Source organism: Phallusia mammillata, chromosome 7 (genome assembly GCF_965637545.1).
Source record: "Phallusia mammillata chromosome 7, kaPhaMamm4.hap1.1, whole genome shotgun sequence".
Classification (NCBI taxonomy): Eukaryota; Metazoa; Chordata; class Ascidiacea; order Phlebobranchia; family Ascidiidae; genus Phallusia; species Phallusia mammillata.
The window spans coordinates 16338692-16357559 of record NC_137258.1 but is presented as its reverse complement, the minus strand read 5'-3'; the positions used below and the strand labels follow the sequence as shown (position 1 = coordinate 16357559).

Sequence of the window (18868 nt, the reverse complement as noted above, 5' to 3'; positions counted from 1 at the left end):
ATCTCAAAGTCGCAAACTTAGTTAACGTACCTGGAAATTGTTGGTTGTCGTTTGACCATCTTGTTTGAGTTTGTACTGGTCTAACAGATTGTTTAAGTTTAACGTTTGAGGACGTGGTGATAATATCTGTGACGAACTGCATGACGTCATAATAGAGGAGGTGGCCGCATCTTGTGAAGCGTCATTGAAAGTGGGCTGAAGTCGTTGATGCATGTCGCCAATCGTCATTTGCATCCGGCGTGCAATTTTCTTTTTGGCTTTTTTCGACTCGATGGGAGGACTTGCTGCTTCTACCGTCGCCATCGGAGGGCAGTATTGAGGCGATAAAAGGTTTGCACCAAGAGAGGGCGCTATATCGCTCCATGACACATCGTCGGTTGATTGTTTGCGTTTCAAGTCGGGCTTTGTTTTGGATGCAGAATTTTTGCGCGATTTTCTTATTCGTGGCTTTTTAGCCTTCGGGGACTGAGACGTCAGAGGCGGTGACAAACCACTGAATTGTTGCGTATCAGGTGACGTCATACCCAAAACAGGTCTCACAGGCTGAGAAAATGGTAAATTGTTAAATCCTTGAATAGGGGGTGTCGATGTGAGGGAGTAATGTTGGCCTCCGTTCATTGGCTGATTTATCTGCAGTGGTGTGATTGTAGTGGACTGGGGATAAATGTCACCGTTCATCGGAAGGGCGCCACCAGGCGTCGAAAAACCCGGCGACGTTGACATACGTTGTGTGCCGGCGAAGTTGCCCATACGAGGAAAGGGTTGTTGGTTTAGATTCGGCTGTTGCCCTACAAATATATATATATATATTTGTTTCAACTTGAGACTCAATAAAAAGTCTCTGGCGTTAAATTAGTTAAGCTTCAACTTTTTACAATATGTTTTAGAATAAGTTCAAATTTAAGCTTAGTGAACCACTTACCATTCCTAAGTGGCATGAAGAGTGGCGAATTTATTTGCGAGGAGTTCCGCATAATGCCAGCATGTCCGTTGGTGGGAGCTAGAGAACGCTGCATAGCAAGCTGTTTTTGCTCCTGCAATCTGTAAAAATAAATAAAAAGGTAAACACGACATCAATTAATACTTTAAAGTTTAAAGGTCAAATTACCAGTGATATTTTTACATATTTGCATAAAATGCATTGTATTTAAAAAATGACTTCCTGTGCAAAAAGGAATCAAACAAAAACCGTGTAAGTAGGTGAAAGACAAATTTAATCAATTGATCACGGTAACAAATTGTGTATAACTTGTATTAGGCCGCCAAGTTAAATTTGTTAATCACAAAATACGGAATTTAGTAAATTAACATTGCTTATAAAGGTCCGATCTTTTTATCTTTCTTTTTTGACTTGTTTTTGTCAAAGTAAAGGCAGAAGTCACTGCAAACCTGTTGGCTTTGAAATATTCGCTTCTTTTCTGAACTGTGATGCCAGTGTGGGTGACATCTGGACGAGGGTACATGTGCTGGGGGGTAGGGCCCCGTTTTACCCCACCAGGTAGTATATCGCTGGAGTCAAACGAGCCCCCATTTATGTTGGGTTGGTTCAGGCGAATCTGAAGCTACAAAAAGAAATTATTAGGTTTGTTTATTTATATATATACGTATATGTATGTATTTATATACATATATTAGGGGAGTTGTTATGCCAAATAACATAAGACTACTGGTATTTGTTTCCTTTGAACGCTAAAAGTGCGTTTGCTAACGAGTGTGTAGTTTAAAATGACATTTTTTAACCATTGTAGGTGTGTAATACAAGTTACACTTACAAGAAACGATTTTAAGACTTGAATCTCACAAACAACACAAAGGCTAGAAGTTAATAGGTCAGAAAAATCTCTATTTGATATCAGTTGTATGCAATACACATTCAGTAATATTTAAATCGTGCGTCCATATTTGCATGCTACTTATCACGAGAGACAGTGCAACACGGCGAGCGCTACGTAATAAATCGTGACGTCATACCTGTCGGCGCAGCAATGACGGGTTGGTTTGCAACGTGCTTCCTGTGTTCGGTTGCTGTGACAACAAGAAACGTGTTGCAAAAGCGATTTTTGTAAACATTGTTTTTCTATTACTTATTTAAACCTACGTAAACAAAGGTCGAAGTTTCTAGAATATTTACGATTTTAGTTCCAATTATCGTACAGCATCTGCCACTTAAAAAAAACGTGCGTATTGACGAAATCGCCACAATTTTAAAATAACTACAACGTCAGCAGGTCGTTTGTTACGTAGCCGATATGTAACAGTAAACAAGCGGGTGGCTGATTGTGACGCATCAGGCAAAAGAGCAAATAGCGTGAGGCAATGAACAAATATAGACAACAGCCTTACGCTTATTTTTGGTAAATCTTTTCCAGTTTCAAATATGCGCTTCCGAGTATTTGCAAATATTTACAATCTGATTAATTTGACTCTGATTTCACACGTTAATGCCTGTACAAGTGTTTGGACTGGATTGTTTGTTTGCGTTGAATGATACAATTGCCAGCTGCTCGTACAGATCTATTGAGACATTTTCTAATTTTTATTAGTTGGTTCAACTTTGGGCAAAACAACTTCTCGAAAACTTCTTGTTACGCTTCACTAATCAACCAAACTAAGCGTTATAACACAATTACTGCACACGAGAGGTTGATATATTTACCCAACAATTCATACCAATACACACTAATTTTTCGACTAAATCTTACCATGTTAGTTCTGTTATTGATAATAGATCGAACCCCTGTATCCATGTGTCCGTTGTTCAACCTGGGGTTGGGAAAAGCTCCTGGGTTGTTCATCAGGGGCACACCCTACATACAAAACCGTAGAATCATCATGTAAGTCAAAATTGAACTTTTGCCTTCCTTTTAGAGTTTGGCGTAAAACGGCGCAAACTATTACAAAGATGACTGTATATGTTAAACGTCATAATAGAACTGTTGCTATTAAATATATGACCCAGTTGTCGGGGTGAACGCCTCTCACCTGTGATGACATGTCGGTCATAGCAGGTCCATTGTTACGTACGGTGCGCGTCATTTGATTGTTCCTATGGTACGTCATATTGTCGTTCTGTTGAAGGTTACGTAAATTTGTTTGAGTCAGATTGTTAGTAAACTAATGACCGTTTGAATATATGTAGATAATAAGTTTAGTGATATATAATTCAATTTCTTGGTTTTTCTTGTCAACAATTTCGCAAATGCCAAAAAAATATCTCGTTGTTTACCGTAAAGGTATTGTACTTAAAAAGCGACATAAACAAGACGCAATGATTTATTTCGAAAAGTAAACAGCAGTGTGACAGCCAGCAATTGTAGTGCGTTAAAACTTTACCTGGATTTGTGAATTACTTTGCACAATGTTTCCGTTGGATAAACGATTCATTGTTGTGTCTAAAAAAAGCATAATGCACCAAGTTCAATAACACAAAAAATAGTCCAAAAGGGACAATACGCAATGAAATTAAACGCATACAGATGGACAAATCATAGTACGCCTGGTATGCCGTGGTCACTGGTCTGCATCGACGACTGGTCCCAGTATGAATATATTCATCGTAACAGATGGGCAAAGTAACAAAAAAATCGAAATTGAAACCAGTCTATTTTTTTAATAAAACAATTGACGACAAAAAACATGCAAATTTGTTTCTTCAACCAGACATCCGTGTGACGTCACTTCACCTTGTGACGTGGTGCGTGACGCAGAATGCGCGGGTGCATGGAATGCGTCAAGTGGTTTGTTGATAGTTCCGTGCAAAGATGTATAGATATTTTTAAACGAGAGCAATAAATTTATTTAACAACTAGACGATAAGGCGTCATGACTGTCTAGCTCAAAAAAAGTATTTCATAAAGATCTGGTTCCAACGTTCTATGTTGCAATGAAAAGGGATGAAAAACGTTTTAGGTGCCAAACATCACATAAACTCGGAATCCCCAATCGAATAAAATTGATATGACAATGTTTACCAGCTGTGAAAGTTTCATTTAAATCCATCACACAATTTGTGTGAAAAGAAAATGGGTTACCTGCCGGTTGAACAACTTAAAAACATATTCTTAAAAACATAAGTTTTTTCTTTCGCAAAAGAGCACAAAGTCAACCATAAACAAAATGCATTTGACTTTTTTTCACTTACCTATGTTATTGGGAACAGGAATCGCCATTCTTGGGTTCACTCCCCGTGGCAAAGGGTAACTACCCAAATCAACCAGGGGCTCTTTGCCTTCCCAACTCTCCTGGGTGTTGAAACTTGGGTACTGGGGCGCTGGTCCCATGGGTGATTGAACCGGGGCTGGAATTTGGGGACTAACAATCCCGGCGTTACCCACCACTCGATTGGGGCAGGGTTCAAACCCGGTTGGGACAGCCGCCATGGCCGCACCCTGGTACATTGGGGCCATGGTACCAGGTTGGGGGTCCATTTGTGGCATCATAAAATCGGGGGTCGATGTAAAGGAAGACGTCATAGTGATGTCTGCGGTGTAACAACAGAGGAATATTGGTGAGGCAATTTTTTAGAGAATATCTATCAAATTGAGCTGTGCTTACATACCTTGATTAAACCCTCCTTGGACTGTCTTGTTCTGAAACTAACAAAAAAATTGTCAACCCCAACCCACAAAACACCAAAAACGAAATTTTCCAACAAAATGTTTTTTAGAGTGCTGAATAAAAAAACATTAACGGCAAAACGGCGTTAGAACTCAATTGTTACTAGTATTTTACATTCATCAGCACACGTTATGAAGCGTTGTTCATACAATTAAAATACAGGATATAACGTATTTGTGGTAACGTAAGAAATGCTGTTGTTCAGGTAATCTAAACACCACAAGTGGTTTTTCAGTTTCCGTTTAAAAAATGGCAACCGTTTTCAAAAAAATGTACATAAATTACGTTTTAACGCCGAGCTCAAGTATCAACACAACTCCAGTATCAACAATTCAAAAATATTTTCTTAAATCGCCGGCAACAGGTAATTTATGTTTTCGCCTATCATACCTGGTTATCAAAAACAGTCGAAGACGGTAGAATTTCGTTATTGTTGATGTCAGTCGATGGCAGGTCTGCTCCAAACTGATCTCGTAAATTTCCTTGTTGGCCCAAGTCCCCATTCGGCAAAGGGGGATGGGTTAAAACAGGGGGAGTTCCACTAAATACGTTGTTTTCAGTCTCGTCTGTAAAGCCAGTTAGTATGGAGAACAATTCGTCCAATTCTTCTTTGCTGACATTGGTTGTCACACTTGGCCTGGTTGACTGAAATGTTTTAAACTTCGAAGAGTTAAAAAAGTTTCCGTCAGTGTTGGGGGTCGACGACGGTGCCAAGTCCGAAGGATTTGTTTTTTTGTCTTGTACTGGTGACAGTTGCTCAATAAGAGGTCCAAGCGACTCTGAACTGGTTACAGTAAGAGATGTTGCAATCGATGTAGAAGGTAACGTTGGGTCTGCAACATTGCCCAGCAGATGCGACTCGGGCACTTTCGAGGTGTTTTTGAGCAACTGCGTGAGAAGGTAGTTGTTACCTGCTAATGCTTTGTGCCTGGGTGATTTTTGAGCAGGTTTCAATTGCTCTTCTTGTGATGGTGTAGATATGCTTCGTTTTGGAAGGTTTACACTAGGCGGCGCAGAGTTCATTGAGGCACTACGAGCACGGGATGAGAGATTGGACGAGGAAGTGACGTCGGAGTGAGGTGACGTCACTTTTGGATTGTTGATGATAAGAGGTTTTATGTCGGGGAAACTTGTAACCATTGTGGTGACGACGGGTTCGTGTTGCATTGTGGATATTCCGTTGATAACAAGGTGAGGACTTTGGGCAGAGCAAGAAGTAGGGAGAGTCTGGTCTTCCCTTTTAAGACAGGAAATGTCCTTGCATGGAGGTCCAGGATACGTAGCAAGATTGTCCGGCGTTGTTGTCACACTTCGACATTCTGTGCAGAAATTAGTTTGTTTTACGATTTAACATCACAATATATATTGTTTTAATGCACTTTTCAGTGTTGCAAATCTTTAATGGTGCAGAGAATTTCAAGCTGTTTTTTTTCACGTATGTGTGTGTAGATAACCCAAACCACATAAAATTCGCCACTTGGCTAATTTATATTTTGATACAAATACAGTCAATGTTACAAAAGCTATTTGAGTCAAGAACACAGATTACACAAAAATTCTAAGAAACCCTCCTAAAAAAACATACGTCACAAAATGTTGGGATGAGATAACACAGCAATAAGTTGTACATTAATAAATGGACTAGTTTCAACCCTTCGTGCCGCTTGGTATTGTTGCTATATTAGCATGCCAACTTTCACGATCACAGCAAAGTGACTGGCCATTTGTTTTGCAGGATATAAGTGATCGAATTGCAAGCACTTTAAATTGTCTAAGCTTCATGTTGTACAAGTCATTGAACATATTGTTCTCCGATTAAAAAAAATTACATGCATGAATCTACGAGTTTTATTATTATGCAAGATTTAAAAAAAATTATTGTTTTTATTTTTTTGCAAAACACCTGGTATACTCTAAACTTATCTTTTTGCTGTAACACAAAATCTTGTTCCAAAAAACGAAATTGTGTAAGCTTTTCTGTTCGATGATTCTATGTATACTTTTGTAAAGCAGTTAAATTTAGAAGTAAACATGACCAATGCAGACCAACAAGTAACAACAGGAAGAGCAAAATAGCAAACACTACTCCCAAACAACTTTTTTGCTGAAAGCTGAAAACACTCCCAAACAACTTTTATTTTGTACTATCTTCATAAAACAAGCAAAATATGATTTGAAAGCAGTTCTCTACATTCAAAAACCACTTTGATCCTATGTTCAAATGCTGTTTCCTAGGATTACCTTGATTTGAGTTACTGTTTGAGGTTGATGAGTTATTTGATCCAGTGGCCACTGATGTGATAGAGAATGGTGATTTTGAATTGCCAATTGTGTGAACAAGATGTCCATCCAAATGTGGAGGCGGCGATAAAATTTCATTGACTATTTCCTGTTGAAATATGACACAGATTTGTTATTTTCAACTTTGGTGGAATTGAATTTTAAATTTCACTTTTCAACATAAGACTAAGAAAACAACTGCTTACAGCGACAATATAACACAACATGTCACCTCGGCATTTCCCTGCGCTCCTGTACTTGCTAGGAGTTCCCGAGCAACTTCCACACTGTTCCGAGGTCGTACATATCCGCTTACCGAAGTACACCAGTTGTTTAGGCCTGGGATGTCACTCACAAGATCACTTGACTAAAAAATGTAAACGGTGTTAGTTGAAAGTGTACATATGCAAAAAAAGTGATGTACCAACAATACACGCATTTTAGAACACACTTTTATTGAATTTTTTTTAAGAAATGCTTTCAAAAATCGAAAATTGTAGAGACACAAATAACAATTAAAAACACACATTTTAAAACCTAAATTGAGCATATTTTTAATCTTTTTTTAATGCTTACAGTCATGGAAGATGTTGATGTCATTGATGAGGAGGGAGCACAAGATATAAATGAGAGGATCCCAGATGTTGCAATAGATGTAGAAGTGGGATCAGACACAATGGGGCCTAAAAAAGCAAAAAGGTTTCAAAACAAAGCCCATCTTTAATTGTTATTAAAGACAAAACACAGGTTTAAAAAACAAGTTTAGTGTTAACATAGAAACTGCAAATAAGTGTTTTACCTGAAAGAATGCTTCTTATTGCTGGGGAAATTCCTTGCACATCTAAACCTTGCAAATTACCATCTCTGCAAAAACACAACATACCCAATGTCAACAACGATAAACAGCAAAATGGCAAAACCGTAAGCGAGATATTGATGGACACAACCTTCCTGAAGAAATCAAACACACACACACTTATGACCACAACTGAAAGTTAATTGTGGACACTCAGGGAAACAAGATAAATAAAACTGCCACATTCTAAGACTTCACTGTCACAGTCTAAACAAGTTTGCTTGAACAAAACCTAACAAGAATATAGGAAGCTCGTTGTTTCCTGGCATAGCTGCCACCAAGCCACATTCCATGCATTACCACTTTATACTAGCATAAACATTAGAGAAATGAACAACGGTTATAATTAATTGTCATCAGAAGGACACACAGCTTTGGGAGGAAACAATTAGAGCTCAAAAACCATATGCTGCATTGACAATATTTACTGCAACTTTTGCAAAATTGACAATTCCTGGTGGTTTCTACTGATTCAAAGTTTGCTTCTGCAGAAGACAAATTAGTGACAAAATAATTGAATGAAAAGTGCAATAAACGAATTTTATCAGATTATTTAAAATAGCATTTTGTGCACTCAAAATTGCACATTTAAATTAAAACATATTACACATAAAACACAATAAAAATATTATCACAAATATTGACTAAATTTAGAAATTCAAGTCACACTGCATGAAAAAATAATAAAAAACTTAAAAATAACCAACTCATCTCTAGGAGCCAACACTCAATGTAATGTGACAATAATTGCACAGAGACAAAACGAAAAAATCTATCTGCACGTCGTCAAGCATGCACACTGCATGAGCGCTTGATTGTGATGTCATTTCCTGTCCGAGAACGTCATAAAGAATAAAAAGAGAGAGCGGGCGATTAGATTGTGTATAAGTGGCAAGGTTGTGGATAACCGGCAAACCACTGGTTATGGACGATACTTGCACTATTACTTGTAAAGCTGTTTTTTTTAAAGATAATGTAAACAACACAAGAACAACAGGCTCTTTGTTATGTACAGTGTTATTCATTTTTCCAAGTTTGATTGAAGAAAAAACACATTTGTGTTTTGTGTCTTGTAAACATACAGTGCCGTTAAACTTTTCATCAAGTTGAAAATTTGAACTTGAGTGAAAATCAACAAATATATTTTTTGTACCAACAAATATTATTATTTTAAGTATTTTGACCATTTGTAGTGTTTGATAGACATAAATTTATATAATTCTTTATTGAATGGCTATGTACATATTTAACTAAAACCTGGGGATGTGTCAATTTTTTTGTTTTCTAAACCAAAATCCCCTTAACAAGCATTTGTATCAAAGCCTTCAAATCCAAAAAAGGAACCAGGAAAAGAATTGCACTTTTGAAATTTAATGATATAAATAGGCAAAAAACGTGACTGTGGGAAAAACCAAACATTAAATCCAGTTATATTCGTTACCACATTACTTTGATCGATGCTTTTCTTGTACATACACACCACAAACTGACAGTTTGTGGATAAAAAAGGCAAACTAGTATTAATTAAAATCATCTTTCAACAAAATCCTACAATTTGTGACAATTTTAGTCATTAGGACAGGAAATTTAAGTGTTAGTCACCAGCCAATATGAAGTTCTTTCACACCAAATCATATGTTATCACGTTATTTGTTTGATTAGTATTATATACAGCCAATACTTTAAAACAGACCAAAAATTTGCATTTGCATGTAAGTGATACAATGTGTAGATCTTATGCACTGTTAACTTTGCAATGTTGCAATAAACAATGTGTCAGCAAGAGAATGATTTACCTGGGGATTGCAGCATAACCAGGGATCACACACTAATTAATCACATTAATGAATTTTTATGAATGCGCTTAGAAATGGGAACAAAATAATTCAATTAACAGTCTTTTACACAATATAACCTTGTTTTAGTTTCATTAAAATGTGGTAAAGAATTATTGTTATTAAAGCAAATTGACAAAAATTCAACAAGAAATTCACCTAAACTTTGTCTCTTAATGCAGCATTGTAATTTTTAAAGTCATGTGTTGACAATGCTTGTAAAAAAACAGCAACATTATTTGCAAGCATCAGTCAAGGTTGAACCCAAACAAAATGAAAAACTGGTGGTATGCTTTTACAGTGCAATGGTCTGTTTTATCAGATTCCACTTCTTACAGTTTTACATACAAAGGTTTAACATAGATGGGCCGAAAAATTAATGTCCAACTGCAAATATTTAGGTAAACATAAAAAAAGCCTGCCAAGAGTTGGACAGGCTGAGTAAAGCAGCGGCAAACATGCATACACACACACATGTGTGCACATGTACAGTAAATACTACGTTAGCACAATGCCCGCACACACACACACACACCAATGCACGCTTGCCACAATCATACACCGGCTCCGGAGTTGTATTGTTAAGTAAAACAGAATGAAAGACCAGTGTTAAATTATTTAATTAGTGTAAATTTAAAATATCACGAACTGGTATAGATTTGTTATACACATGACATCACATAGTTGGAGTAAAGTTAACATTGAATCAGTTAACATGAGGACAGAGAAAGTTATGTGTAATAGCTTATGTGTCATGAACAATCCAGTTGAGCAAGAGTAATGACTATCATAATCAAAAAGTGAATGTTCACATTGGTGTGTGTTCCAAATAAGGTAGCAGCAAAATTTTGGTCAAGCTTATAATTGGAGCTTGTAATTAGAGGCATAAATGCAACTGACAATGTTGATTGAGACTCAAAATTTTTTTTTCACATGACTAATGACTAACAAGCTATTTGTTACTAACAAAATACCAGGGGAAACCCGGTGGTACATAGGATGCATAACATAGAAAAATCTTTAAATCTTAGCAAAATAAAATTTGAAAATATGAGAAAACTTGAAAACTACACAGTAAAGCAAGTATGCCATAATCACAGAGACAGCTAAAGCTAGACCATAACTACAAGTGCCACAAGCAATATTTATTCAAAACAAAGTCTGTAATACAATTTATTGCAAAATATCAATATGGGAAGCTTTATCATTTTGGATGGTCACTTTTGCCTACCTGAATATGGAGTGAACAGATAAAATAAAAGGTGGATCCCCCTGTTGTCCCAATCCCATCAGTTTACTCTTTGTACGAGCAGTTACTGTTGAACCATTAGACAAACGAAATTTGTATGTGATGCTTGTTGCTTGGCCCTGCTGCAAAACTGCAAGAACATATCCATATGGTTAATATCACAATAGAATTTTCAGTGTGTCTTAATTACCCTTACAACTGGGATAATTAAACTGATTTTAAGAGTTTTACCAGTAATAGATTTTAAAGCACTACTTATTATTCCCAAGTTGGTTAAACTTAATTAAAATTGGACAAGTTTTTTGTGCTATAATAAATACCAAATAGAAGTAAGTATCACAATTAATTATATTAAACATTTTATGAGTCCAATTATCAAGCTTAAGTCAGCTGACTGTTTTGTTGGGTGTTTAAATGTATTTAATTCTTATAGTGAACAATATCCAACAATGAGCAATTTAAGCTTAAAAGGTGTAATCAACCTAGCACAGTTGATGTGCTTAAACTGATTGTGATAACATGGCATGGCATTTAATTGAAAACGTTTTGTCATTTTTGGAGGTTAACTTATTATGCATATTATGCATGAGTCAGTATTTTGTTGCACAATACTGCCATCTAGTGAAATAATTTAAAGGAATTATTTGTTAATTTTAATCAAATGTGTTTAACCAAAAATGTTTTAAATCTATTTAATAATGTTGCCAGACTCTCTGGTAAGCAAGTGGTTTTATCTCAGATATAAACCTATTTAATGCTTAATGTTAAAAAAATAATTTCAGTAACAAATTTTCCATCTTTTTGATTTTATAGTTAAAGGGGGCTTTGAAAGTAAAACAATCATACTTGGGGCACAAAGAAGTGTTTATAGGTTCAACCAACACAACTTAAAAAAATACTTTTGCACTTCATCTACAACAATTGAAAATATTTGTGTTTAAAGAACATGCAGGCCTGCCAAATCGACTGAGGTTAAAAGTTTCCAGTTTAAACTTCCAATGTCCAATCACATTCACAATGAGAAATATTTTTACAAACATATCAATATTCTTAAACCCATAATGATTATATTTATTTATCTTGGAAATTACCCTGCTTGTGATGCATCTTAAACAATGAGCTCCCATTTTTTCTTTGTTCCTGTAAGGTTGTAAGACATCTCTTTATAAGATCTGTCATCTCTGAGTGTTCGGAAGAATTATGGATGTTTGTTGGTAGTGATGGAGGATGCCGCATATCGATGGCTGTTACTTTTCCTAAAAAAAATTAAAAGTTTGTGTATTGTTGAACTGTAAATGTTCTCTGTGAATTAACATTTATGTTAATACTACGAAGCTAAGAATTTCCATAAACTTATGATTTTATTCACATATTTAACAATTTTGATTTGAGAAAATGAAATTATTTTTTCATGAATCCGATTGCTCAACATAAATATTGGTTTGAAAGGTTGTGATAAATAACACAAGTATATTGATGAATTTTTTTTACACTCTTGTTTAAGTAAACGAGCATATGTTGAAAACTAAATCTACCAAAAAAAGAAATTTTGAGTGCAACATATAAAGTACTGTATCATTTTAAAGGGTATATATTACTGCAGTACTGTTGTTTAGTGACACAATTTCTTAAAAAAAGTATCAATTATACATATATATGAAACTAAACAAATATTGGAAAATGTGGTTTTTTTATTGTTATTTGGTTTAAACCAATAAACCCTTAATTATTTCATTTTGAGAACTTGGTGTGGTTTTATTTTGCAACATGATACAGTCAAAGTGCTAAACACTACGCAAACCTAATAATTTTAACAAAAACTTGGTTATGTAACAGTGCCAATTGAGCAGGTTAGGTAACAACCCAGACATCTTCCTGGAAGTGGCTTAACAAGCAGAGCAAAAGACAAACTGAAGAAACAAGTACATTGCATGCCACAAAATGCAAACTTCCCAAAAGGTTATGTTGCTAATGTGACACCTGTCAGCCAAATAGTATTAACAACCTTCTACCACACCTATTGCAAAGGACATGCCTGCTATTGTCATCAGACATTATTTTTAAATTGATTTTTTTGTAAAACGGCTCATATCAGCTGTCAAGTTAGAGGGAAAAACAATTACACAAAGCAAAAAAAATGGTTTAGGAGTTTTAAGGGGTTTGGCTCCACAAGATAAATGTTATATTTACAAACTTTTAATTTGTGGTATGCATAAGATTGGTCATTTCTTTGTAGTTAGCTTTTCAGGTTAATTCAACCCAATACATTATGCAATGTTCATTCAGTAATAATGAAATAGAAAAAATGAACATGTCATTAGAAAAATTTATGCATTAAGTTTTAGCTGGACGCTGTTTATTAATAAGTGCATTTGCTTTAAGTAATAAGCTTTAGGGATTATGGATTAAAACTAAATGACATGAGTTTTCAATGCAATAACTCTGTCACCGGAATTTACTGCAGACAATACAATGTAAAAAAAAAGATTCTTACTTTGAATCAGTGAATTAAAAAAACGGGTACAAAGCAGAAATCATTTCTTGAAATTAACAAATATATAAATTTTGCCGCTTAAAAACAGGCATCAAGGTGGCAAACATGTAGTAGAATACTAAAAAGTGAAAAAGTAAAAATAGGTAACACCAGCAAACAACAAGTGAACAACAACTAGCAATGCTATTTTACCTTTGAAGCTCAGTTTGCATTAACTTAAGAGCAAAATAAAAATGCTCAGTTTGCATTAAGAGCAAAACAAAAATCTTGCAAAATCCTTGTGCTTTTGACTAAAAGTTACCTGATAAATCTTGTCTTGTGGAAAATGTTTCCGGTTGTGGAATGTCAACCCTTGTATTGACTGTTTGGTTGGGTGGCGCTTTCGTTGCCATGGTAACAGGGATGTCAAACGGTGGTGTGATGTTTGCATCAGTTTCCAAAGGAGACATCAAACACAGCAAAATTTTTTCATCAGCTGTGTTTTAATAACAAACAAAGTTATTTATTTAATTTCCTGTCAAAAACATTTTTTACCAATAATTAAAAAAAGAAACATACAGCTAAAAAAATATATTTTTAGGATGTTTAAAAATAATTGATTGAACGGTTTGTGTACTTGCTGCTACCAATAAGTAAATCAAATACAATAAACAACTTGAACTGCCAGCATAAGTTGACCTAAAATTGTGAGCTATATTTAACACTGGATTAAAGCTCGAGTATTAAAATAGCTTAACAAGTACTTTATCTGCAGATTACATGATCTGTCAACTTGAAGGTGCTTTCACATGTAAATAACTATAGAAACTAATTGCTACCAATGCACTGGTTTGGCTATAAATAGCATTTCAACTGTTTTTGTGTGTTTCTACAGCAAATGAGAATTTGTCACTCAAATTTGTCACAGTTTTTGTACAAGAGTCAAGGTAGCACTTGTTCCTTTTATGAATTGCAAAAACAAGTTTGTTGCAAAGACAGTGTTTTATATTTAATTTTTGGCCCCAATGATAAAAAAAACTTGCCACATGTCGCAAAAAATGACAATGGCTCTGCTTCATTAAAGAAGACATATTTTAATAAATAAATAAACAATTGACCGAAAAATTCAGTTTCTATAAGTAATACTTAATAAATCTATAAACTTTTGCAAACACATAGTTGTTTTACCTTTGCAGTCTGAAAACTTTGGCAAACTTTTGCATCTGGTCATCAACCCAACACAATTCATTTTTTGATATTCTTTGGTGGAGTTCAGTGTCACCTCATCACAAGAGTCTGTTTTTCGAAGCAGAACTTGAAATACTTTGACATCGAGCTGGCGTTCATCTCTCAAATCTAAACAGATTCCATCGATAATAACAGAGTTTAGATTACGATGGAAAGCAAATTTAAATTTAGGTCACAGGCCCTCAAGCCAAATCTGAGATATTTAACAAATGGTGTAAATGACATGGAAACTTTTCTCAATTCATTTTTCACTTTTTTTCTTAAATTCTAAAGTTGTCAACATTTGGTCATTAATAAAAAGGTACCCTTCCCAAATAAAACCAGTATGAAAAAAAGATGATCAGTTTTACTTCTCACAAAATTTGTCCAAGATTTCATTAACAAAAATTTTTGTTACATAATGATTAATATGATGACAATTTTAATTCTTTTTTATTTCATTAAATTCTTAGCCACAGACATTTTTGGCACATTCTCATGTGCAATGGAGAAAAAAATTCTAGGAAATTACCGTACTGTGATCAAGGATAAGGCGCAATGTATGCAACAAAACTAAACCGCAAATTCCTGGAATTGCAAACATAGCTTACAAAGACACATAATTGTAAAATGTGTAAAAAATGATTGCGATAGATGGTTTTATGTACTGTACAGAAATAAAAGGCAATTTTCATGCAATTTAAAAGTAATCTTGATGACAAAAAGTCGCAAAAAATATGCAGCGAAACATTGGTATTCTGCAGATTTTTGGAGCTATTGCCAGACGGCAAATTGCAAGCGACACAGCCTGGGGCACTGTATTCAATGTTTAACCTGGCTTATGATAGTAAACAATTGAAATTAGCTATGTTGGAGCATCCATACACTGTCCAATAGCCAAAAATCGAAATTACATGATGAACATTTTTGACCATAATATTTTTCTGCAGAATAAAAATGAAACTAAAGTTTTCAACACAAACACTAAATGTAAGATTTTTTTATTATCAAATAAGTAACACATTTAAGTCTGAAAAACTTTACCACAACTTTCATTTAAAGTGTTAAAGTTATAGTTTGAACAGATAGCAACCAGTAGTCGAGCACGATTATACAACCAAAAAGCTTGTAGAACAACTAGTCTACATAATGTTGAGAAACCAGTTTTGCAATACCCACAATTTAAACATATGCAAAGTTCATTTTAGGTTGGCTGCAAAAATGTTGCAGTGAAGAGCTTTTTTGAAAGTTTGCTCAAATTTCTATAAATCTTGAACACAAGATTGAACAAAGTCCTAATTTTTTCACCAATACATGTCAAGTTACAATGACACACAAATGATACCATTATCAGCAATCAATTGTCAAGTGGGGTGTCAGTTATTTGTCAGATAGAACTGATACATGTTGAATTACTTACCATTTTCCGATTCAGGTTTTACTTTTTCTTCAAGCTTATTGCAGTCAAAATACTTTTTTATCTTTAGAAGGTCTTCACAGTGAAAAATATCTTCCAGTTGCTTGTTGTAAAACGCCTAAACACAGAACATTTTAATTTTTTTTACTGTGAATCACGATTTACAGGCAGAAATATGCAATAAGATGCTTATGGTAAAAAAATCTATTCTTACAATATTTGTGCTTTTACACAAATACTATGGATTTGATCCAAGATAGCATTCATAGCTGAGGAAAAACTATGAAAAAGACTTGTTCCAATAAAAATCTTAACTGTAGCATAATGATGTTTACAAATTACATATTATCACAAGAACTATAATTGCCTTAAATGTCTTGACTTTTTTACACAAAGGACACTAAAACATATAGGTTGATTTTGGAAACATTACACTTTTGAGTGCCATGTGCGTCACAAGGCAAATACACACTATGACATGCCAACAATGTAAATAATCACTTATCAGACTTAATTCCTAATGAAAGATGCTTGAAACAGTGTGGTTGTAAAAATCAGTAAGTATGCACTGACAACTGAACAAATCTTGTTGTTCGAAGTGATATAATTACACAGTCATTGTCAGTCATTCAAGCACAGTCTTTGACTTTTAGTGATTGTTGTAAAGTTTATGACAGTCCAAGAGCACCCCAAGGTGTCTTGCAGTGCCCACACACAACAACTACTGTTATTTTTATTGCTTACCAGTTTAAAAACACTTAACCATTTTAAACACTTCACTAAAACACACAGTTTAAAATCTAGTGATATACACGATCCAAGTTTGCACATAGTTTGTGCAGTCACAGCCATAATAAAAAATATCCTTAACAATATGCCAATAACTTTTTTGTTTCTTCAAAGTTCAACAACATAAAGCTTCACAAACACCTTTCCAAAACATTTAAGGCTCATACAGCACTTTGCATTACTTAACTTTTTAGACAAACTCACCTTAGCATGCTGGGATTGTTTTGTCAAACACTCCGACACATAAATACACCTCTCCGCATTAAAAAGTGCCAACAAGCTGTTCAGCTTCTATGAGAAAACATGTTTTTGTACAGCAATGTAAGTAGAAATTAGTTCAAACAAGTATAAAGTGTGTGTTATTGGCAATTATATGGCTTTGTAAACAGCATGGTTTAATAATTTACCCTCACAAAATATTAAATTCCATAAAAATAGCGGATGCAAAGAAATTCCACACAGAAAATCAATTCTTCTCCGGCAAGAAGTAAAATATTTGTTTAGTGGGCCAAAAGTTAATGATTACCTTTAAACTGACCAGTTGTCTGTTATTTTCACTCTTGTTTAAAATAGTTGCCACGTTTTTCACCTTGCATGGTACATCTGCAATGAAACAAATCATGAGAATAAAATTTACTATTTTTTTTTAACTCCCACACATCCAGTCAGGCCAATATTCTAGAATACATAATTACTATTAATCCATATTGTTTATAACAAGACTGGCAAAAATAAGTGTAAGAATGTGGACAAACCTTTGTCTTTTTCACTTAGTTTATTGTTTGGTGGTACAAAACTTTCTGGTGGTTTAAAACACAATAATTTGCTCTTTACCAATGAAAAATGACTTCCAAATTCCTGCAGAACAAATAATTAAATTCAATGAAGCACATAATAACCTTAACAGAATTAAAATTAATTAAATGGTGCATTTACCAAAAAACAGGTTTCATTCAATTAACAACTTATTAAAATACTCTAATTCCAATTTACATTTTATACACAATTTTAATGCAATCAAGTCTAAACTGAATAATCACATAAGATATAGCATAATCGTATCTGAATTCATTTTTAACATTACTGAATTATTTCTGATAACGTCATGACCCAAAGTAACCCCCTAAAAGTGAAAAGATATTTACATGTTTAAAACTCACATTATCCTTTGGAAATGGCTCTCTAAGTGCAATTGCTAATTGCTCAATGAGTTGGATTTCAATGTTATTCATTTGCTCACAAACATCCTCATAACTGGTTGCACGCTTTCTATCCATGGTTTCATCTTAAAAAACAACAAATTTGGTTGCCGATTTAAATATTTCCTTTACTTTAAGGGTATTTACTGACAATTAAAAACACCATCAACACCCATATGTCATAATTCTGAACAACTATGTAACATTCACAACAATTATTTTACTATGTCCAGAAAACACAATAAAAACTTTGCGTGTTTGAATATAAGACAGACATATAACCACCAAAACAATTAGAAATATTTTTTAACAGAAAAGCCAGAATGAAATACCATATTCACTCAATTGTAAGCCTCACTTGAATTAACAAACCTACAATTGTATGCTACGGTGTTATAAAAATATGTCTGCATGCTGTGATGTTACATAATATTGTTTCATTATACTTTTTTCTGTGGTTACATAGTAAAACTAACAGTCAACAATTGTTCATGATTTAACCTCTAATGTCAACATGCAAAAAAATTGTGAACCAGAATTAAATAAATGAAAGTGCAGGGGAAGTAGAAATATTATTAAGTCAACATACAAATGTAAGCCCCTTTATTCGAAAGCCGCATGAACTCTAGGCTTAAAATAATCTCACAATCAAAAACATACAGTAGTATATACTTGTGGAGTTGTGGACCAATATGTGTTTCTGGTGATTGGTAAGTAGTGTCATTTCTAGTTTTAAATGTAACACAATTTTTGTTAATACCTGTATACCTTAACTAAGGATATAACAATCATTTATTTTAGCCTCACCTCACAGCTTTCTTGAAACTACTTGCCTTATGGAAATGTTGGTTTGGGATTTTTGATCACAACAGGCCATTTATAGTAATAAAACAAATTCTGCACACATTGTTTGCAAACAGCAACTA

The 18868-nt window shown here is 34.4% G+C and overlaps 1 protein-coding gene across 2 annotated transcripts in view; it reads right to left on the bottom strand.

Annotated features, from left to right (window-relative positions):
- Positions 1 to 18868, bottom strand: part of LOC145237657 (uncharacterized) — a 20615-nt gene extending 1747 nt beyond the window's left edge. The window contains exons 1-24 of one of the 2 annotated variants that reach the window (XM_080100602.1): positions 18750 to 18868; positions 17904 to 18028; positions 17499 to 17601; positions 17270 to 17346; positions 16948 to 17034; positions 15958 to 16072; positions 14499 to 14666; positions 13633 to 13806; positions 11929 to 12093; positions 10820 to 10967; positions 7697 to 7761; positions 7474 to 7580; positions 7130 to 7264; positions 6859 to 7006; positions 5008 to 5936; positions 4559 to 4595; positions 4142 to 4480; positions 3334 to 3392; positions 2983 to 3069; positions 2703 to 2807; positions 1972 to 2025; positions 1390 to 1562; positions 923 to 1041; positions 31 to 788 (exon numbers count right to left, since the gene is read on the bottom strand). In XM_080100602.1, the coding sequence (XP_079956728.1) occupies positions 31 to 788; positions 923 to 1041; positions 1390 to 1562; positions 1972 to 2025; positions 2703 to 2807; positions 2983 to 3069; positions 3334 to 3392; positions 4142 to 4480; positions 4559 to 4595; positions 5008 to 5936; positions 6859 to 7006; positions 7130 to 7264; positions 7474 to 7580; positions 7697 to 7761; positions 10820 to 10967; positions 11929 to 12093; positions 13633 to 13806; positions 14499 to 14666; positions 15958 to 16072; positions 16948 to 17034; positions 17270 to 17346; positions 17499 to 17601; positions 17904 to 18020 (4269 nt within the window). In that variant the 5' untranslated portion in view covers positions 18021 to 18028; positions 18750 to 18868. The remainder of the gene's footprint in view (positions 1 to 30; positions 789 to 922; positions 1042 to 1389; positions 1563 to 1971; positions 2026 to 2702; positions 2808 to 2982; positions 3070 to 3333; positions 3393 to 4141; positions 4481 to 4558; positions 4596 to 5007; positions 5937 to 6858; positions 7007 to 7129; positions 7265 to 7473; positions 7581 to 7696; positions 7762 to 10819; positions 10968 to 11928; positions 12094 to 13632; positions 13807 to 14498; positions 14667 to 15957; positions 16073 to 16947; positions 17035 to 17269; positions 17347 to 17498; positions 17602 to 17903; positions 18029 to 18749) is intronic. The other variant, XM_080100603.1, reaches the window with a different exon arrangement.